This window comes from Rousettus aegyptiacus, unplaced genomic scaffold (assembly GCF_014176215.1).
Source record: "Rousettus aegyptiacus isolate mRouAeg1 unplaced genomic scaffold, mRouAeg1.p scaffold_m13_p_13, whole genome shotgun sequence".
Taxonomy (NCBI): domain Eukaryota; kingdom Metazoa; phylum Chordata; class Mammalia; order Chiroptera; family Pteropodidae; genus Rousettus; species Rousettus aegyptiacus.
The window spans coordinates 66,647,860-66,671,088 of NW_023416288.1; the positions used below are offsets into that span (position 1 = coordinate 66,647,860).

Sequence of the window (23,229 nt, forward strand, 5' to 3'; positions counted from 1 at the left end):
TATTGAAGAGCTCGTTTCCATAGTGACCAATTTCCTTTTATAAACCTGATCTTTTCAAATAATTAAAAGGCAACCAGCCACAAACAGAAAATGGATGGAGTTCTTCAAGATATTTACCTGTAGTGATTCCAGTTGTGTGATTCTTGTTACTTGAGAACGTTTGTCTCAAAAACTATATATTTTTTTATAGTATAAATGCCCTCCTTTTATTTTGTACATTCTCCTGTTTGATGTTAGTTTTTTTTGTGGCTTTAACTACCACCTGAATCCTGGAATTCCCTACAGTTCCAGGACAGATCTCTCTTAGGAGCTTCCAGAATCACATACCTGGTCGCCTCCTGTCATTGTTCTTTGGCTGTCCCAAGAGTCCATCTTGAATTGACAGGCCAACTCCTAAGTCATATCATCTCTCCGTTCCTTCACCTCTCACCTCCAAATGGATTCTGTTCTGTAACATTCACATAATTTACCTCTGTGACTATTTTATCACCTACTCAGTTGCTTCAGGCAGAAACCTGAGGTTATTCTTGACATCCCATTCAGCCACCAACCTGTTTGTTCTATTACTTACTAAAATCTCCTCAGTTCTTTACTTCTGCATTTCAAACTCACTGTCAGTGCCTGTGGGGAAATTGGTGTGTCACAGCATCCTGATGCCCGTGCATGTATCCAAATAGGCCACATAGGCAAAGACTTAACTGCAGCTTATCTCAGTCTCCGTGAAATGCCTGTGATCCTGCGGAAACACGGAAGGATGAGAGGTTTCTGAGGAGATGCTATGGGACGTTCCTCTTCCTTGCTTCCCTTTCTCCCCTGGGAGGCTGTCATGAGACAGGTCTTGTTTTGCATATGTGTGTGAGTTTAACACTGGTTTAATTGAATCTGGATTTCCTCCTCATCTGGATTACTTTATGTCTCCAAATTAGGCTCTCGGCCTCCAGTCTCACTTCTCAATTTCCTCCTCCATCATCCATATCACTGCCGCTGCCATAGTGACCTTGTTAAACATCAGTCTGTCCCTGCCCCGCCTCACTGCCTTCAGAGAACAAGGATTTTCGTAATTGACTCTCAGCTCACCTCACCCAACTGTCATCTCTCCACACATACTACAGCCACACCACTCTCGCCATCTCAATTACTTGTACAGCCTCAGAAAGGTCACGTGCTCTTGCCACTTTTGCATCTGGTGTTGCCTCTACTTAGAACATCCCTTCCTTCCTTCCTCAGTAGCCAGCTACTCCCTCTTCAAAGAAGCTCAGATGCCCCTTGTTCCAGAAAGGATCCACTGATCCTCCTGCTTTAGCCTGTACCATATGCTTTCATGAGATTCGGTTTTACTATTCTCATAGTACATTGGGGTCATTATAATTATTTGTATTTACGTGTCTGAATCCTTTTTAGATTCTGAGCTTCCAAAGGCAAGAGCTATCTTTATCTCTGGGTCCACATATCTTAGCACAGCACTTACCACAGAATATCAATGAATGCATGTGGAGGAAGGCAGGGAGGAAAAATAAGGGACAAAATAATTGTTGTGTAATTTTATATTTTAGATATTATCAATAAACTATGCAATGTAGATGTTGTTCTCTCAAATTCTTGAGTATCTTCATTTTAGAAAAAATGAGTCTACTGTATGGAAACCATGATATTCATACATTTCGAGTCATATTTCAAACAAACTTATTCCATTAGCAAGTTACTTTATCTTGAATCTAGCTTCATCACTGGGAACTATGTTCATTATGTGTCCAGTTGTTAACCTGACCAAAGAGGACAGCATGGGCCCAGAGCGTGAGTGTCGGGAAGAGCCAGGGGCCCCTGAGGTGCCAGTGGACAGGGAAGATGGGCTGCACCTTCCGTAGGATTTCCCACTTGGGCTTTTTCTGCTGCTGCGTTTCCTCTGAACTATTTTAAATTCTTCTGGTAAATACTTATTCAGTGTCTATTCTTCTTTATACCTTTACACTCGCTCTGCCACCCCCTCCCCAGGCTTCATCTCTAGCATCGTCTCTAAACATTCTTTTGAAATGTAAAGAGTCCAAAAGTAGATCAAGTCCTCACATGTAATGGCAACACTGGAGCCAGCTGAAGACCAGTACTCTCTCATGAAGCATAGCACTCTAAGAAGGTCTTTAAATATCCCCAGCAAAAGGTGAGATGGGCAGATTTCATTCATAAGAATTCCAATGAGGAAGGAAATTACTTTTTTTTTTTTTTTTGTCAATACTCTGGTAGGTTGTTGGCATTGGATTGGAGACCCTCATGGATCTCAGGGAAGGAAGAGTTGCTCTGTGCCAGTAAAATGGACATTTCTGATTATGGCTGGGAAAGAAAGAAAGAGTGAGGAGACAGTTGGGAGGCAGTGAGGTGCCATGCGGCTTCTTGCGACTTCTTTATTTATTACTAAATAAATGAAATATTAAGTGCCAGGAGTTATTTTGGGGGTAAGCGGAGAGGAAGTGAGAGAAACATCCGGGCCTTCATGTCCAGGGCGTTCGGGGCAGCACACAAGGGTGCAAGACCAGAAGATTGAGGCAGGGCAGGAAAATGAGCTACAAGAACTGGTAGCTATCAAGGGAAAGGCTTTCTGTAGGTCATTGGTTTTAGAATTGGAGTTTTAAATCTGCAGTTACCCCAGCTGATAGACCCTTTAATCGCCCCAGTCCCCAGGTTAAGATTTAGAGGAAATGGACATTTTAGCTGATATGAGGGAATTTTAGCTCGGTTTTGACAGAAATGTTGTATAGGGCAAGGGAAACCCAACCACAGAATGGAGTAACCACACTCGCAATCCCCAGTCCATTGCATAGCCTAATTGGTCCACTTTTCAAAAATATTGACTAATAATGACTTTTGGCCTGCTTTTAACCTATTATAGTAAATTATAAAATCTTTGTTGTTTGAATACAAAATCATTTTAATCATCTTTTTGTATGTGATACCATACTAAAGATCATAGAAAACAATTAAGATAGACTTTATAGTCTTTATCTATTCCTCCTTATGCTTGCCCACCTTCCCCCCCCAGCCCGCCCCCATGGCTAGCATTGTCTCTGATATTCAGGAGGAGTCAGTGTTGATTTCATAAATCTTGAATTAACTTATTAATCTAGTTTTTTGGATTGCTAAGAGAGAAATAGCTTAGAACTGACCAACAACCAGAGCCATGATGCAGATTTTAAGACCCACATTTAGCACCATAATATATAGCTATGTAAAGAGAGTATTTACTTTCCTGTAATATGGAAATAACTTTATAGAATAAAATTTTATGTTTTAGTTTTAGTTTAAGTACACTGAATCTAAATATTATGTGGATTATTGAACTAAATTTTATTTATTATCTTTTAATCCTGAACATAGAATTTCTCTGAGTAATGAATGATATGTTTTTAAATTAGCTTAATCAAGGCATTAAACCAATTAGTTAGGTATTCTATACTAAGCTTTCATCCTCCTTAAAAGGTTTTTTCGAAGAATTAGTTAAATAATTTGTATTTTTAACACATCAAAAATGACTTCCACACGTTATCAAATGTTAAAAACTTGAAAGTTAACAGGTGAAGATTTTCAGGTCAAGAGATTTGAATGAAAAAATCATTAGCCATTTTCTAATATATCTTGGGTGTTTTTTTACCCAAACTATGTAAAGAGACCATTTGAATTTCTGTAAGAAGCTTTCCCTGGAGTCAAGGCCATTTATTTCTTTGATTCTCTTTGATTTGCACACCGCTTCGTATAATCACAAGCTTAAAACCTAGAACTCGTTTGCAGTGCCATTTAAATGTTTTTTTCTCAGTACTCTTGTGGCAAACAATGCAACCGACTCTTGCCTCTCTCCGAGCACCACAGTACTTAGGGGTGTCTTCTGGGAACAAACAGAACCCTTTTGCTGTGTAAAAGAAAATATGATCACTACCCAGTAGCTTTTGGGGAGCTGAGGTTATTCTTAATTTGTACCCTTAGGGACTTGAGCATGAAGTCGGGAGGAAGGAAAGACCTCCTCTCTGAGCACAGTCATTTCTTCTCTCTCTGGAAGCCTGCTGCTCTCCAGGATTTTCTCTCTCCACCTTCCCTCCCCGAAATGTGTCCTCCTGCTGTTCTGTTTCTCTCCTCCAGACTCTGCGCTGCCTCATTTGTTGGCAGCTAAATGGAATTTATTACGCTCTCATTTTCTGAACCACTTTAAGAACATGATTGTTGTACATCTCTTAGTACAGCTAGAGCATTCAAAGGAAATAGGAAATGAAAAGAAATCAGCAAGGTTGACATTTTCCATCAGAGTAAAAAAACACCTTCAGGCCTGAAATCAAAGTGTCTTAGATTTGGAGACCGAATTATCAGTATCGAAAGAAATATATACAAGTATAAAAAAGCTTTGCCAAACAGAATTTTAATATCTTCTCAGTGCCAACACTAGGGAACTTGAACTTCAAATCTAGGATTCTTTGTATCACTCAGTTCCCTTTACTCTGGCTAACTCCTAGTTTCTCGGCAGGTTTCAGTTTAGGTAGTGTTTTCTTTTCACCAGAACTTCCTAGCAAGCTGCTTTTACCTATTTACCTGCAATCATCAAGCATGATCACCTTTATTTTATTTAGTTATTTTCTTATATTTACATCCCAGTTGATTTGAGAGTTCTTGAAATCAAGATAGCATTTTATCTACTCAATACCTAGAATGCTGACTAATATGTAGTAAGCACAGTAAATAGTTGACCGAATAAATGAGTACTGTATGCCCTGTGAAATTTACAGAACTACCTGAAAAATTGATTCTTATAATCTTTTGGGAGAAGTAGAATTAACAAACATGAAATAATTATAGAACAACTTGAACCCAAATTTTATTGTTATGAGTGATTGAAATAGAAACACTGCATGTGTGCGTGTGTGTTTACAAATACAACAGGATTTCACATGCTAGTGATTTTATTGGTTCAAACCAGAGTTGTTAGGAATCTTAGTGGAAAAGGTAGGGTTTGGATTAAAAATTCAAGGATGGTAAGGTTTAAGATGTTGAATATATTTGGAAAAATCCAAGATATTACCATAGCATACTGTATTAGATAGGGCTAAAAACTTGGAGGGAAGGTAGGGCTAAAAACTTGGAGGGAAGGTAGAGTTAATATAGCATACTATATCAGATAGGGCTAAAAACTTGGAGGGAAGGTAGAGTTAATATCTGAAAAAAGCCACAATGAAGATTAACTAAGCATTTCATTAAAAAGTTATCATACTCGGATTATTACAGATGAAATAAGTTACCAGCCTGGAGAGCAAAAGGTATTGTCTACATTACTGGAAGAAAGGAAATTACATTTAATGGAGCCACCATGAGAAAAATTGCATGGTAAATTAGTTAGACTTTAGAATATTGCAACATGAAACTTAGCCTAAAACTTTAAAACTTTTAAAAATAACTTTGAAACAAGCATTAAACTTAAAAAGCACTCTGAGACCTACCCCAAACAAGGCTGTATTTATTTAAAACAAATATTTTTTTCTAACTGATAATAATTAAATGATAAAATACTTTATTATTTTATTTTATTTTATTTTTTTATAACTTATTTTTTTTTTAGACGAGGCAACCCTTGGTTGACCTCACAGATTGCAAGGACCTTGTCAGCTTACAATCCCTGATTTTTTTATTTTTTACGCCTACAGCACCTGGTCTTCCTATAAAATACTTTATTATTGAGCTATTTCCCTTTTATAATCCTTTATAACGTTTACTTAATTCTATCAGCCCACTAGTTAACAATATATTATTCGATATTAGACTTATGTTCTAAAAACATAAATGAATTATAGAACTGCAGCTTCTCATTTGCTGAATCAAAACTAGGACTGAGAATCTAAAGTTTCTGATCATTTTGGCTTTGATCAGAAAATGATGCCATATCTTTGAAGGCATATCAAATATAGTTGTTTTTAAGAGTAACTTTGTAGTTCTCAATGTAATTGAGCTAAAATGAAATGTAAAATAATTATGAGTAAATTGACACTAAAAATTCCTCATAAGCTGTTATAATAAATACAGACATATTATTTCTTAGTATGGGTAATCTGCTTTTCTGATGATTTGTTCCAATACATGGGCTTCTATTTAAATTTTAAATTATATCAAATCTAAGATTTAAATAGTTGCAAGTATGAGTGGCATAAATTGGGTTACGGATCTCCAAAGCAATTACCAATCAACCTGCAAAAATTCCTATACTTGAATGGTTAATACTTATGATAACTTAGCTTTGTTTCTGATAGATCAGGGAGAGACACTGATCTACTTTATATCATAAAATAAAAGAGCAAATAGTGAGTTGTTGCTGTGAAGTTTCCAGGTGAGTTCATCTTAAAGGAGGGAACAGAAGCAGTGGCAAACACAAACTTAATAATTGTCATTGAAAATTGTGCTTGTGTCCTGAGTCTACAGAGGGCTTCTTGCTCCACCTCCTGTGTCTGGTCTCTGAATTCTTAGCCTGGGAGTACTCAGATGAGCTTCAGGCAGGCGAACTCTATTTATAACCCTTAGTTCAGGAGGTGGGCTAGGTTGGGAGATTTAGGAATAGGAGGTGAGAATCTTAACTATCATCACGGAGGCAGCGTCCACAGCACGGCTAAGATAGCTAAATAAAGCTGTTTCGTTGTGGATATCTGCCTTGTGAAGGACTACTAACTGGTTATGGATTTATTTTTATAGGAAACAAAACCATAGCTCACAGAGTCCCTTTTTGCTGTGTCTTTAGGTCTAACACTGAGAATTACAACAACTGCTCCACAAAGTTGTCTTCAATTGGCAAGGCATGATCAAGACACATTTATACAACTCATTTAATTGAACCAAGCAGATAATTTTAAAAAACATTCTAAATAGCATGTTTTTCCCTGCAAGCCATTGAGTTTACTAGCTAGTACTTATGCAGACTAAACAGTTCTCGCATATATTTTTTCCCCTAAAATGTCTTACTTTTTCATGGTCTACAAATTCTTCAATTAATTTTCATAAGTTTTAGTGGTACTTTTATTCATACAACACGTGGTATGAGGATAACTTTTAGTAGAAGGAACAAAATTATTCTTTAGCCTTTAATTAACTGATAATTATAAACATATATTTTTAAGTGTTCAGCTCCAAAGATTTGGAGAAGATTCGATGGCAAAATAGTTGAGATGGATACGCAGTTCACCATCAGAGCCAGAGAGCTGCAAAACATCTACAAATGCATTATGCTGAAAAATATTTCTCAAGATGAGAGGTTGGACGTACTCTTAACACTTAAACATACTGTGAAGGTATGTTAACTTTCTTTTAGTTTTGGGGTATCACTATCACTATCAATAAAAGAGTTAAATACTAAAATAAGCAAGATGTTTGTATTAAGTGATTATAAAGATGATTAATAAATGTTTATATAAGAATTTTGTTAACAATTTTGGTATAATTTTGGTATAATTTTGAGAGGATATGGTTTATGCATTAATATTTAAAAGTTCTCAAACTGTATATTATGATACAAAATAAATGTAAATATAGCACAATGAATATTCTAAATGCAAAGACAGCCTTATCTTTGCAATGAAGCAAGTATATGCAAATATATAGCATGGGCTTAATACTGAGTTCAATAGAACAGCAACTATTGTCTATACATTTTGACACTTCAATGAAAATTTTATTTTCAGCAATTTTAAAGCAGCATCAGTGTATTTTTATCTTTTTTTTTATCATTAATTATTGATTTTCTGTGTTTTAGTTTTGCTCTTAATGAAAATGAAGCCAGTGTCACAGATCAAGTTCCCAGGGAACAAACTCTGAGATATGGGGACTTGTGTGCAGGAAGTTTATTGGGGAGTGCTTTCAGGGCTAACTCTTGTGAGGAAATAAAGGATGGTCAGATGGAGAAAATAAACTCTGTTCAAGTCTCAACAATGATTTCAGCCAATCTCATAGGGAACTCTGAAACTGGGAAAGCTTTTGAGTTGTCCCAGTTTGAGGCAAGAGGCTGCGAATTTTTACTCCCACATTGACCATTTACTAGTGTGGGTTGCCTTCGCAAAGATGTGACTTTGGGTGAGGCATCTCTCTTTCAGAAGTCAGTTCTCAGAAAGGAGCTCAGGCGAGAGTGTCAGCCAGCAGTGTATTAGGAACGGGGAAATGAGTACTTCAGGTCTGGACTCAGCACACAGCTGCTGTTTGGACCCACTGGCTTCATGGTATAAGTTTTGGGAGCAGCTCCTCTGGATTCAGACAGGCCCCCTTTTCCTAGGGAAAATTATCAGAGCAAGGTTGCCAAAATAACTGCAGTGCTTACTGTCAATGTCTTTAAGGCCACACAGCTCTACCATTTTAGATTTCCTCACCCTCAGCTAGCACCTTGACTGATCTAGAAGGCCTATCTTTTGGATAGACCCACACCTTAAGAGATCTGGACCACAGGTCAGCATGCTCTTCTCTGGCTGAGGCTACTAGACTTCGATTTACTATCAAAAGCAGAGTAGGGGTATGCCAGGAAATGCCCATTACCTGGGTTCCAAACATACACTACCTTGTCCCCACTGGGTAATAAGAGCCCTACTGCCATTCAGATATCGAGGTCAGTTACCTCTACAAGCATTTTCCTGGCCCCAGGTCATTTGGCCTGAGGAACTCAGGCATTAGTTGTAGTTCAGAGTTTAATAGGACTCTTGCTGTGTCAATTGCTAGAAGCACTTTCCCTCCAGGAATTAGGACTCAGAGCACAGAGTCACAGGGACAGGAAGCAAAAATTCCCCAATTAGTAAGTGGGGCCCGTTTTCCCCATCCACACCTTGGTTTTCAGGTAGAGCAGTTTCAGGGGCTTCTACTAAGTGTTCCCCATCACATTAGCTCAAGTTGGGACCTGAGCGAACTACCAAGTATTCCATTCCAATGACATATTCAAGGACCAGGGAAATGAACTCTTAGTGGGTCTGTGAACCCAGTGGACACATTGTGAACTGGGCCTGGGTTACGACTCCGTTTATTTATTAATTTTGTTTCCATATGCCTTCACTCAGGGTCATGATCCTTTATATACCCACATTGATTAGTCCTTTGATTCAGGATGTTCCTGGGAAGAAAGTATGACCTTGAGTGAGACAGTTCTTTTAAGTCTGTGGCAGCTATTTTCAGTTAATATAGCTTTCTTCAGCTGAGGACAATCCAGAGAGAGGCTCAGTTGGGAGTTGCCAGCTGCCAACCTTCTCAGCAGCTGGGAGACTGAACTGCTTCAGTTTTGAATTGGGGGTAATCTGGGCAGCACCTCACAGCATTCACTATAATGGGTATGTTTTCTGTATTCCTAATTAAAGAGGAAAGCCAAGTGTCTTTAGTAACATTGGTATCGCTCTTATGTTTCATAGCTCGAAGTTAATATTGGGCATGTATTATTGCTAACATAGATAAATGGGCAATTCAGCTAAAATAGTTGGCTTCTGAAAAATGATTTTGAGTTCACTGAATTTACAAGACACTTGCCAGATTCTACCTTCAATTTATGGCATAAAGAAATAAGTTGTTTATGAATTATCATCTCTCTCAACTATTTTAAAGTTTGTATATAGGCAATAGATTGGATAACTACATGGCTAGTCTATTTTGGTCATCAATATGAGCCAAAATGCCAGAGCATATACATGTAGATATCCAAATGATAATCAGTAGTTCACTATAAATAACAATTGAAAAAAAATGTGAGCCATATTTACATCCATCTAGGTAAGCCATGTGATTATAACCTAAGAATTACACCAGTATAACTCTTAACACCTCATGTGCGTTCTTTGCTTCCTAATGCGAAGAACTCATATCCTGTTAAGAAGAAGCAAGAGAAAGACACAGAAAGTTCTTAAGGCAGTTAATTAAATGGTTCTTGATGGGATATAAGTCTCCAGAGGTCTCACACTTCAGCCCATCTTGAGAGCAGAGGCATTGAGTGCCATTGTTCAAAGATATTTGTATAGTGACTAGCCTTGGAAGATAAAGATCGTTAGGAAGAGATAGGGAAGCAGTAGATCCAAAGGCAGGAAATAAGCATGAGAGCCATAAAGGGAAATAAAAAGACCAATTGGAAAAAAGAATTGAGTGCAGGTAAGGAATACAGTAGAAATACTCTTACTGACATAATTAGGACCATTCTCTGGTTCATCAAAAAAGCCAAAGAGTGGCTCATTAAAGATAAACTGTGCATCTCTTAAACAAAATGTTTAATATATCCACATGTACATTTACTTAAAAATATTTTGTTGGAGAGTTAACACCTTCAAGCATGACTCACATTCTGGCTCTGTTCATTTATGACTTTGCAACCTTAGGTAAGGTATTTAATATTTCTGAAAATCATTTTCAATTAGTTCATGAAATTAGTTGCTTTGATGATAAAAATATGTGTATGTATATATATGTATATATATATAATACGAAATATAATCCATACATCTCAGTGCTTACAAATAGGGAGCCCTCAGTTAATACTAGGTATTATTTTCATGACAATTACTCATATAGACCAGTGAATCATAAACCTGAGTATGCATTAGAATCATCATCTGGAGAGCTTGAGAGAGAGAGAGACAGAGACAGAGACAGAGACGGAGACTGATACGCACACACACACACACACACACACACACAGAATATGGGAATATATTAATAGAAATAATATCTATGCCCCATTTCATACCAGTCAAATTATATCTTCAAGTGTGAGAGCAATGTTAAAACCTTTTAAAATCTCCCACAGGTCCTTCTAATGTGGCTTCAGGGTCAAGGACCACTGATGCGGACTAATGTATTAGCTATTTCAAGTGTGTATTTAGGAAGTACAGTGGAGCAATATTTTACAGTTACTGACTTTACCTATTGACTCGTTCACTGAAAGTATGTTTCTTTTGGTCCTCTCTTGGGCCGTTGGGCCAACTTCTATTTTACTACTTATAAATCCTTCTACCTAATCAATTACCTCTTACCTGGGGCTTTCTTGTTCAACTATACTCATTTCTATTACTTTACTAAAATTATTGAGTTATAAGGCATGTAGTCGTTATGTATAAAGCATATATGTACACTTTAGCAAGTATACAGCCAGCAATCATGTGACCACCCTCTGGCTCCAAAGCAGGATGTTGCCGGCATTGCCACCGTCTCGCTTTCTCCTCATAATGGGAATTCAGCCTGTCATCCCCAAAAGTAACTACCGTACTGACTTTCATGGTGGTCATTTCTTTGATTTTTTTCTTTCGTTTTACTACTTCTGTATATATCTCTAAATAATATGGTTGGTGTTGCTTATTTGGGAGTTTTATTTAAATAGAATGATGCTGTATGTATTATTTTGTGCCTTGCTTCTTTTGCTCAACATTAATTTGTAAGATTTAAACTTGTTATTGTATAGAGCTGTAGTTCATTCATTTCCTTATATTAAATGCTATTATAGTACATGACTAAGTCATCACTTATTTATGTAGACAATTTATGGTTATTTGGTAGTTTCTAAGTTAGGGCAACTGTGAACAATGACTCCACATGCACATTTCTTTAAAGCACTTTAGAGCAGAATCGCTGGGTTGTGTATTATACGTGTTTTAAATTCTACTAGATAATGTCAACTTTTTGCCAAATTAGTGGTGCCAATTTATACTGTCAGTGATGTCTCGAATCTAGTTTCATTTTCTTTGTGCGGTCATTTCAAAAACTAAGTGATTTTTTAAAACTCTATACTGAATATTTTTGTTTTTATAGGAACATGAATGTAAACTGACTCAGGAAATTTTAGAATTGATTGACAGAGAGGTAGACCTTATGATGAGAGGAGTCAAACATTGTAACCTTGAAGGACTCAGAAAAAGAATTGCAACACTCTTTTTTCATTACATCAAAACACCTTTGTTTAATCCAGAAGCTATGAGACACCTTAAGGTACTCTTATTTTTTTTCGTGTATTTCTTTTCCCAAAATTCAAATATGTGCTATAGTAAATGGAAATATATTCAAATTTTGCTTGAACACTTTACTTGGGGTCCATGCGAAGGACCTCAATTGGTGAAATTTCTTTCGAATGATTAATTTTTATGTTGATAAATTAAATTTATTTAACTTCCGCATCTATATTTCCAACCTTGAGTTCTTTCCCCATCTCTGAACCGAATTTCTGATTGAATATCGCACTATGTTGAATGCATCACGATCTCAGACCTTCGTGCTTTTGCACGCACCGTTGCTTCCACCTGGAATGCCGTTCCTCCTACTTCACTCAGCCAACTTCTGTTCATTTGCTGACTTGATTCACATGTGCCCTCTTTCATGAGGCCTCAGAGAGAGTTCACCCCTGCATCTCTGAGACTGTGCATGCACCTTATTTGTGTTCCCTTAGAATACTTACCACATAGTTATAATTATCACTGAACAGATCTATGTAGAGATCCTGAGAGAGTGTCAAACATAACTCGTATTGTAATTAAACTACCTTCTCCAACTCCAATGTGTTTAGGCTTCAGTGAGGATTTTGCTCTCTAAAGCCAAGATAAGTGCCTTATTGCCTTCTTATTGTGAAAAACTATTTTAAATACTTTTAGTATAAAAGTTTGGAGGGGTGGTTAACTAAAGAATTTTAAAGAGTGTTTTATTCTAGTGATTACTTTCAGTTATGATGTATTTAAGAAGCTGACTAAACATCTGTTGCTTTTTTGACAAACAAAAATTTCAATATTTGGTCAAAACTTTTAGAAAAATAAAAATTGTTTAATTTTTATAGTCTTTCTTTTTTAATGAATTTTTTAAACTTAATTGTATTACAAGAGAATATTAAACTATAACAAAAGTCCAAAAGAGAAGTTGCCTATTATATTATTTCTTATTCAAATCAATTTTTCATTTGTTCAGGCTACCTTCTAATCCTCTATAAATTTATGCAGTTTTTATATTTGCAGAAATATAATCAAATTTTATATTCTACACGTTCACATAATATTATACCTTTTAATTCACCTTTTAAATTTACCATTGGTAAAATTCACTCTTTTTGGTGAGTTTTGACAAATTCAGAGAGTCATGTAACTAACAGCGCAATCAAGACAAAAAAGTCTTATTACCTCTCCAAATTCCTTCATGCTGTTGCTTTGTAGCCAACCCTTCCTTTAGCCCCCTAATCTTTGGCAAACACTAATCTTCATTTTCTTTGTATAGTTTTGCCTCACCCAGAATGCCATATAAATGGACTCATATTACATGTAGTCTTTTGAGACTGTCTTTCTTCATTTATCATATTGCATTTGAGATTTGTCATGTTTCTGAGTGTATCAGTAGTTTGTATTTTTATTGTCTGGAAGTACCAGAATTTGTTTATCCATTCAAAGTTGTAGAACATTAAGTCGTTTAGAGTTTTGGGTCTTTGTGAATAAAGTCACCACAAACACTAGATAATCAGTTTTTGTGTAAATTGATTGTTTTTAGTTAAATACCTAGGAAGCAGGATTTTTGAGTCATATGGTAAATGCATATTTACCTTTATAAGATGCTGCCAGACTTTTTCCCCAAACTGGCCGTACCATATTGCATTCCTATCTGCAACGTATGCGAGTTCTAGTTGCTCCACATCCTTGTCAGCATTTGGTATTGTCAAGTTTTATTTTAATTTTGGAATTCTAATAGGTGTTCAGCAGTATCCCATTATATTTTAGTTTCCATCTTCCCAGTGACCAATAAGCATCTTTTTATGCACTTTTTTTGCCATACATGTATCCTTTCGGTGAACTGTCTATACATATCGTTTGCTACCACCCCTGCCTTTTTTTAGTTATTTGGATTATTTATTTTCTCATTTAATTCTGAGAATTCTTTATATATTTCAATTACAAGCCGTTTGTAGGATATATAATTTGTAAATATTTCAGTTTGTGGGTTGTCTTTTCATTCTCTTAACAATATCATTAACAGGTCAGAAGTTTTTGATTTTGATGAAGTTGAATTTATGAATTTTGAAAATAGATCATGCTTTTGGTATTTGCTTTGTATTTAGATGAATTTTTTAGATGAATTAATATTGTTAAAACGTCCATACTACCCAAGCTGACCTACAGATGCAGTGTAATCCCTATCAGAAGCAAAGACATTTTTCACAGAAATAGGAAAAAAATCCTAAAATTTGTATGGAACCACTAAAGATCCTTAGTAGTCAAAGCAATCTTGAGAAAGAACAAAGCCGGAGGCATCATGTGTCCTGATTTAAAACTATGTTACATGGCTATAGTATTCAAAACAGTATGGTTTGAGCATAAAAAGGGATACATAGATTAATGAAACAGAGTAGAGGGCCCAGAAATAAACTCCCACACATATGGTCAACTAATATTTGACAAAGGAGTCAAAAATGTGTAATGGGGGAATGATCATCTCAATAAATGGAGCTAGGAAAACTGAATAACTAAATGCAAAAAAATGAAATTGAGCCCTTATACCACGATCAACTCAAAATGAATTAACAACTTAAATGCAGGACCCGAAACTGTAAAACCGCTAGATGGGAAAAACACTTTTTGATATTAGTCTTGAAAATGACTTTTTAGTTATGACATCAAAAGTAAAGGCGACAAAAGCAAAAATAGACAAATGGGATTGCATCAAACTTAAAAGCTTCTGCGAAGCAAAAGAAACAATCAATAAAATGAAAGACCACCTACAAAATGAGAGAAAAATATTTTAAAACCATTTATATGATGAGTTAATATCCAAAAAAAAATTATAAGGAACTCTTACAACTCAATAGCAAAATAATTTTAACTCTGTTTAAAAATGGGCAAAAAATATGAATAGACATTTTCCCAAAGAATAGACAAATGGCCAACATGTACATGAAAAAGTGCTCAACCTCACTAATAATCAAGGAAATAAAAATCAAAACTACAGAGATAACACTTTACAAATATTTGTCTGTTACCAAAAAGACAAAAGATAAGTGGTTGGCAAGGATGCGGAGAAAAGGGAAGTCTTATGCACTGTTGGCGGACATGTAAATTAATATGGCCATTATGATAAATAGCATGGCGATCCCTCAAAAATTAAAAATAGAACTACCATATCATACCGAGTTTCAAATTTTGAAAATTGATCATTGATCAAATACTGTAATCCAAACTTATTTGTTATTTAGATGAATGAATGAGAAGAACACTTAGTTTAGTGGGCTTTTATTTATATGTTAATCTAGCTATTGCCTATGAGAATAATTAGCACTAAAAGTCTAAATTCTTCTTAAATATAAGTGTCAGAGTACTTGGAGGGTTTTCTTACTGTTTTGCAGCTCAAAGTCTTTACTTACTAAATTTTTTTCAGTCAATTAATCTTCTAAATGATATCACTATATCTAAGTGTTGATGAATAATATGGATTTTTAATATTTTGGCAGGGTAAGTGAATACTGCTTGAAATTTAAATTTTGCATGGAATAGGAAGTGAAAGGAAAAATATGACTTTAAAAATTAACCAACTTTTTATCTCATTCTAAGATAAGTTAACCCTAGGTGCTTACATTGGTTAGTATTTGGCTGGGCTTTTGTACTTTTCTCTCTCAGTTATATATAGGTTGTGTGTGTGTGTGTGTGTGTGTGTATGCACAAACATGTGTGTATGTGTATATATATAATATAAATATATATTTTTATCTCTATGTATTTTATATACATATAATTTTTAAAAATTATTTAGGTCCCTCAAGACCCATTGAAGTTTTATAAGAAGATTTACTTTTGCTACAGTTGCCAGCTCTACTTGCCTTCTACAGAGTTTGCTATATCATCTACCTCGCACCGCATAGTCCGGTGTCGTAACTGCATTAGTCTTGACAATGAGACTCGACAGCGGGAATCATTTTTGAAGTACAAATCTTTACTTCTACGGCTCTACTATTCAGAAGCTAATTATGAAGATGATTCAAAAATTGCTTTCCTGATGCAGGTATGATCGATAAGGGTAGGCAATTATTGATGAAATTTGCCCACTGATTTTACAGAAAAGATTTCTGTTTTCCCACTCGAACCTTTTAAAATAATGGACCCCTCATCCCCTGCCCCCATTCTTATACTTTGCAAAACTTACTCTTCTGGCAATTCTAACTTTATACATACAGACCTCTTTTTTTTTTTTTAATTGGTTTTAAGTATATAGTACATTGGTTAGACATTTATATACTTTATAAAATGAGCCCCTTGATTGCTCTTTCTCTCCTCTGTCTCTCCACCTAGCCATTACATTTATGCTAACTGCATTCCCTATGCCATGCTCCCCATCCTTGTGACCATATATCAACTAGTAATTTGTACTTCTTTAACCCTTCACCCCATTCTCCCAACCCCCCAAACCCCTCTCCCCTCTGGCCGTCACCAGATTGTCTTCTATATTTGTGAGTCAGTTTTTGATTAGTTTGTTCTTTTTATTCTTCAGTTCTGCATATAAGTGAAATCATACGGTATTTATTTTTCTCTGCCTGACTTATTTCACTCAACATAGTAACCTCTAGGTCCATCTATGCCATTGCGAATGGAAGGATTTCATTTTTTAATGGCTGAGTAATATTCTGTTGCATATATGAACCGTAACTTCTTATCATCTGTTGATAGGCATTTAGGTTGCTTCAATATCTTGGCTATTGTAAATTGTGCTGCAATGAACATAGGGGCGCATATGTCTTTACAAATTATTGTTTTGGTTTTCTTTGGATAAATACTCAGAAGTGCAATTGCTGGGTCAAAATGTATATCCATTTTTAATTTTTTGAGGAACCTCCAGACTGTTTTCCATAGTGGCTGTACCAATTTGCAATCCCATCAACAATGTGTGAGGGTCCCCTTTTCTCCACATCCTCACCAACAGTTGTTCAATGATTTATTGATGATAGCCAGTCTGATAGTTGTGAGGTGATATCTCATTGTGGTTTTAATGATTAGTGACCTTGAGCATCTTTTCATATGTCTGTTGGCTATCTGTATTTCCTCTTTAAAGAAATATCTATTCAGGTCTTCGGCCCATTTTTTAATTGGATTGTTTGGTTTTTTTGTTGTTGAGTTTATATACAGACCTCTTGAAAGGTTATATACAGACAACTTTAAAAGTTGTTTCAAGTGTTTTAGCTAATATAGCTTAAATAAAAAGTTTTCAAACAGTTATTTTATTTCTCCTTCCCTCTTTTTTTACTACAAAAATATTTTTAATAACACTGAGTGAATTGCTTTTTTAAAATTAAATCTCAAGTTCCTCATTTGTAAAATGAGAATAAAGTGACATACAGTAACCCTGAGGATAAGATGATGGTTACCAATACATTTTGAAAGTTACTTAATACCATATAAATGTAAAGCAAAATCAGCAAACTGGAAGAAACATATAGAGTTTACTCAGGATCAAAGATGTAGGTAAGACTGTGAGACTGATAACAGTTTGGACTGAATGAACAGAGATTTGGTGAAAAATGAGGAGCTATGTGCCCCTGAAAACTTCATGAGTAGTGTTTCTCTTTCAAGAATATACTCAGTATAATTTAATTATTTCCTTAAGTAATATATAAAGAACTTCTATGTTTAGAAGAAAACATTATTTTTCAAACTCGTTTTGACATGCAGCTGCAAGATATTCAGTACCTGACGGAGAACATCTGGTCATCCCAGTCGGTCCTCAGTGCGTGGAACGACCTCAATGACCTCGTCATGGTGAGGTGGGATAAAGCCTTGGAGTGGTCCCCCTGGAACTGCATTCTTCTTACCAAAGATGAAGGCGCTGCTCATCTCAGGCTAACAAGTCTTGAAGAGGTAAGAAAGTTGAACTTCTGGGGGGAAATTAATCATTGGAATTATTAGAATAATTTGACTTCCTTTTAATACATCTCATGCAGAATTTAAATATTCTCATTGAATTAAGAAAGAGAGAACTCATGGATAACAGTAACAAAATATATGGATGGTATCTATGGCAGAGAGTAAAATTAGAAGGAAGCCTAGGCACATGAAAGGCAAAGATAAAAGATCTGGAAGTCTGTACAAGTACCTAACACGATACTACTCTCCCCTGATAATAGCAAATTCAAGCATAATTGCTTCTACAATAAGTTCCACAGGGCAGGGATATTGTTTAGTTTATTTGTGTCTTTATCTCTAATATCTCTAATGGTACCTGTCACAGACCAGGAGTTTAATAAATACTTGTTGAATGAATAAATAAATATTACCAACATTGGTTTTATGGAATCTAAAATCTGTCCTTCTTTGATTAGTTATCATGAGTCGGTTTAAAAGCACACTAAATTCTCAAGTAAATTTTGTTCATAATTTCGTGCTCTAAGTGGCAATCATACTGATGGGATTTTTCATTTACTTCCAACTAACTAGAGTGGGGAAGCACTGTAAAAATTAAATACTTTTTAATTTCAGTAACTTACAAGATGTGATCTGTAAAACATTCTGATGAACAGAAGTGAGTGGTCCCTGATGAATTCCCAGAGAGCTTAATTTACATTAGTAGCCTAGTCTCCCTACTGCTGATACTGATTCTCTACCTTCTGCTGATTAAATTGCTGTATTTAATTCCATGTAAGACATAAGCTAAGAGAAAATAAACGAATTCACATGCCACAGTCATTTTGAATAGTGCTATTCCCTGCCTGTGCTTTTATTAGGGAGAGAAAAGGTGTAAGTGGAGAAACTGGTTAAATTTTTAGCTTTTTGGAATAATCTTCCAATAGAAGCCAAGCTAAGAAAAATTTCACCTTAGATATTGAAAGAAACAGCAGTAAGAAATTGAAACTGTGTTAAATGTTGTATTTAGTAAACTAAGCAGTCTCATAAATATTTAATCACTGGAAGCATAGCCAATACTAGCAATATCATTTCATCTAGCACCCATAGTGGAATTGAAGTTCATTCCCAAAGCTGATATTCCACTGCTTCTTCAATTAATCCCTACAACTCCCTTTGTGTATTTAATCAAATTACTGTAATACCAAATTAAATGTTCTATTCACATTCAGGATGCTGAGCTTATTGAATTTCTGTAAATAGGGCCAAGGTTCTCAACCAGACGAACTCAAAACAACGTTGCCTTCTCTATGGTTTTGGGCTGGTATAATCTTTAAAGGTATTAATAGTCAGCCTGGTGTAATCTCTTAAGTATTAATATTCAGCCTAAAGAATAGTTTATGTCTTGCAGCAAGTTAAAGCATTTCCAGATTTTCCTTAGTAAACAGAGATATTTGTTTTTTCAGTAAGTAAAAAAATACTCAAAAGTTAAAATAAGGTTGACTGCCTGCAATCACAACACAAGTTATAGAAAAGCATGGAAAAAGACTTCCATTCTCTGAACTGTAAATGAGGCAGATCAGTTTCTCATAGTGTGCACATTGCCAGAATGGGAACAATAGGGGACTTCAGTCAAGAGGCCTGACCCAGAGGTTCCCCATTCCTGTCACCAACAATCCGAATGACAGTAAGGCCTGCCCTCTTTCCTTCATAGATTTTTATAAAGGTTAGCTAAAACATGAAATCAGTATGGAGGATAGGAGCAGCCCTGACTTTGAATTCTGGCTCTCTCACTTATGAGCTGGGAGAAGCTGGGCACGTTTGTTAGTGTCTCAGTGCTCTGGTTTTCTCATCTATAAAAAGGGATAATAGGTGTTGGCTGTCTTTTTAAATTATATTATTCTTTAAGAGTCACTTATCATTCCTTTAATTATATGTACCATAATATACTTATCTCATCTCTAAGGATTACATTTTGGCTCTGTAGAGGTACTTTGAAAACCTATGAAGTCCTGTACATGTACAGTTGAATGTCGCATCATAGAAATTGTTAATTTTTCTTGAGTAAATATGGGCTAAGACGTGATGGAACAAAGTTAGTTTAATGCAAAAGGTGAGTCTTTTGGCCTGGTTAATTTGTCTGTGCAGAGGAAACTCTAAAATAAGCCCAGGATAGTCCTACCTACCACTCTCTGCAAGAATACCCTACCTTTTGGCTCTTCTTTCCAGGGCTTTCCTTACCTTTTATTTAACACTATGGAGAGATCTTTAGTGAGGGGATGTCTTACTCTCAGAAAATAAATTTTAGGAAGACGTACAGGTAGTATTTGTGATTTGGTTGAAGAGTCAATTAATATTAATAAAGAGAGTAGGTAGTATTTATTAATTCAACCAGAATTTACTTTGGAATGTGCCAGATACTATGTTAAGTGCTTAGAGAAAAACAGTTCTTTATTGTTTGAGTTGCACTCGAGTTCAGCTGCCAATAATAGACTAAGCAGTTTATAATGACTTAGACAAATGTGGGATCAGTTTTCTTATAGAACAAGAAGTGCAGAGGTTGGCTTTGTGGGACTAGTTTGGTGTCTCTGCAGTGATCTCACAAACCCAGGCCCTCTAACTATCCCCTTAGCCATATTTAACCTTTAGCTTTTTTCTCATGCTTAGGACTCTTAAGATAGCGCCTTCATTGTCTATACTCTGTCCACCTCCCAGGTATGTAAAAAGCCTAAAGGTGCTTGACAGGTGACTCTTTCCACTCCTGAAGTGCTTTCCTCTGGTAACTTCCACTACATATGTATTTGTATAATGGCCAGAAACTTATCACATGGACACTCCCAGCTAGCATAAAGACTGGGAAAGCTGCGCATGTCACAAAACACAAAATCAGACCTCTAAATGTAAATGGAAGAAACAATGCATATTGGGTTGGCAGCTAGTTGTCTGCCACTCTTGTTAGAAAACAGACTGTCTTATAGCAACATGGTATTGCCACATGACAGAAAGGTCACAGTGCTGTTATAGCTATGGAGAGATAAGAAGCCTAATAATTTATTATGAACAAGCAAAAATGGAGAGGCACAAAGACTTGATATGATAATGTTGTTTTCTGTTTAGAAACCAGAAGAGAAACAGTGTAGGGACTCATAAGGTGGGAATCTGAGGCAGTTAAAAGGATGACCAAATGATGGCCAGAGGGGAGGGAGGGTTGTGGGGCTGGGAGAATGAGGTGAAGGGTTAAAGAAGTACACATTAATAGTTGATAGATGGTCACGGGTGAGGGGGCATGGCGTAGGGAATGCAGTTAGCATTAATGCGATGGCTAGGTGGAGAATCAGAGGAGGGAAGGAAAAATCTGGGAGATTGTTTTATAAACAATATAAATATCTAACCAGTTTACTGTATACTTGGTACTAATAATAAGGTAATTTTTTTTTATTTTAAAGAAAGGGTGACTAAAGAGAAGTTTACATTGTCACAACACCAGCATGATCTTTATTTTGAACTCTGGAGATATGGAAGGAAGGACCAATTTTAGAAAAAAAAAATCAAGTTGGTATTTGGATCAGTATTAAAATAGACTTAAAGAGAGAACTAAGTTTACACAAGTTCATTTATTCAAAAATATTAATTAAGTATTTACATTATGGTGCCAAAAGACACATTTATGAAATAGACCCATTTTGAGCCTTCAGATTTTCTTTACCATGGAAGAGACTCTCAAAAAGATAGTGATAGTCAAAGCAGAATGAACTAAATATTACAATTAAAATGCATAAAAGTATTTGCAAGTACAGGGGAAGGAGGGGTTGTGTGGACTCAGAAGTCAGAGGAGAACTGGAAAGGCTCGTAGGTGAAAGTGTCATGGGAGCCGAGCCCCAAAAGATGACAGACAAAGTGGGAAACGATGTATTCCGGGCTGAAAGAACTGGTAAGCAAAGGCACTAAGGCGTGAAAGTGTTTTTACTTGGCAAAAAATATCTGTGACATTTAATAGAATTTGACTTTTTTTTTTTTTCTTTTCAGGGATATGAACCCTTGTTTATTCACAAGATCAAACACAAACATATCCTGGCTAAGAACTATTTTTCACAAATTCCACTGCTGGCTTCATTTATGCTTGATGACGATGAGATAAATGAGATCAGAAAGAAATATAACACAGAAACAACACCTAAGATAATCATATCCCAGAATCCTTCTCCTTAGGGGACCTGGGAGTATTTGATGATCAGCAGTTTTGTCCACTGCTAATAGGGTCATACAGAGGCTGCACAATATGGAAATAGATTTTTATCTTTTTATTGATTTTAATTGTTTTTCATAGTGTTGTAAGTTGTGTGAAGAGAAAACATTCTTATATACATGCTTTATTGTTATACAATTAATGTTAAATTGAAATATAATTTTGTTACTAAAATCAATATTTTAAAGAGAACATTTTACATATTTTCACATTATTTTTTTTTTTAATTTTAGGTGCATTATAGTTAAAATGAACAGACAAACACAAGCTAAACTTAGCTTTCAACCCAAGAAATTTATTTTAGATAAAATGTAGTTATAGAAGAAAAGTCAGTATATGGGTGGGAGGAAACAGAATTACATTTCTTGAAAATCTTTACAGGTAGAATAAAAGACACTATGTTAATATAGGGATTTGAATTTTCACTTTTTATTTTCTACTTTCACTTTCCATCCTTCTCAAAATCTCAAAACACCTGAAACTGTTTATATAGAAACAAGCAAAAGGCACATTCCATGCTGGAATCAGGTAAACAGTGGAACTATCCTTTCTCTCATAGGAGAAAAACTTCTAGTGAGGCAATGATGGAAATTCCGTAGGAAGAATAAACTCGATCAAGTAAACTATGACAATCCTTTTCTCCAATAAACCTTGACCACTTGCTTGTCAGAGACCTACAGTGATGAACGTGGGTGCATGAGTCAGTCTTAACAGGAAAGTAGATGGCACACTCAGAATTCAAGGAGAGTTTGTTTACAAAGGGACCTATTATAAAGTTAGGGCAGTGTGTAGGGAAACAAGGAATAGTGTAAGAACCCAGATAAGGCGTCTCTACCCCTAGTCTTGAATGAACCTGGGGAGGGAGAGTTCTGGAAACCTAGAAAGAGAGTATAAAGAAGATAACTGAGAGGTCAATAACCAGCTTTCAAGGGAACAGCCAGTCCTAGGTGATCTCATGAACGAGAGCAATAAATACTCTGATCTCACACTTCCCTCCTCCAGTCTCCTGCTTGTGTTTCCCATTGGCAGAGACCCCTGCCCCACCCCCCCGAAAAAAAAGAAGACAGCAGAAGAAATAGAAGTCTGTCGATAATTCAGGACAAAGATCAAAGTAGATAAGGGGAAGAGTGGGTCTGGATAGCTAAATAGAAGATACCAGCTCGAAAGAAAGAATAGAAA

At 35.8% G+C, this 23,229-nt stretch overlaps 1 protein-coding gene across 4 annotated transcripts in view; it reads left to right on the forward strand.

Annotated features, from left to right (window-relative positions):
• IQUB (IQ motif and ubiquitin domain containing) overlaps positions 1-22,091 on the forward strand; it is a 56,120-nt gene extending 34,029 nt beyond the window's left edge. For all 4 annotated transcript variants that reach the window (XM_016125204.2, XM_016125203.2, XM_036230977.1 and 1 more), the window contains 5 exons: positions 7,131-7,301; positions 11,767-11,943; positions 15,727-15,975; positions 17,637-17,822; positions 21,831-22,091. In XM_016125204.2, the coding sequence (XP_015980690.2) occupies positions 7,131-7,301; positions 11,767-11,943; positions 15,727-15,975; positions 17,637-17,822; positions 21,831-22,013 (966 nt within the window). In that variant the 3' untranslated portion in view covers positions 22,014-22,091. The remainder of the gene's footprint in view (positions 1-7,130; positions 7,302-11,766; positions 11,944-15,726; positions 15,976-17,636; positions 17,823-21,830) is intronic.
• The last annotated feature ends 1,138 nt before the right edge of the window (positions 22,092-23,229 follow it).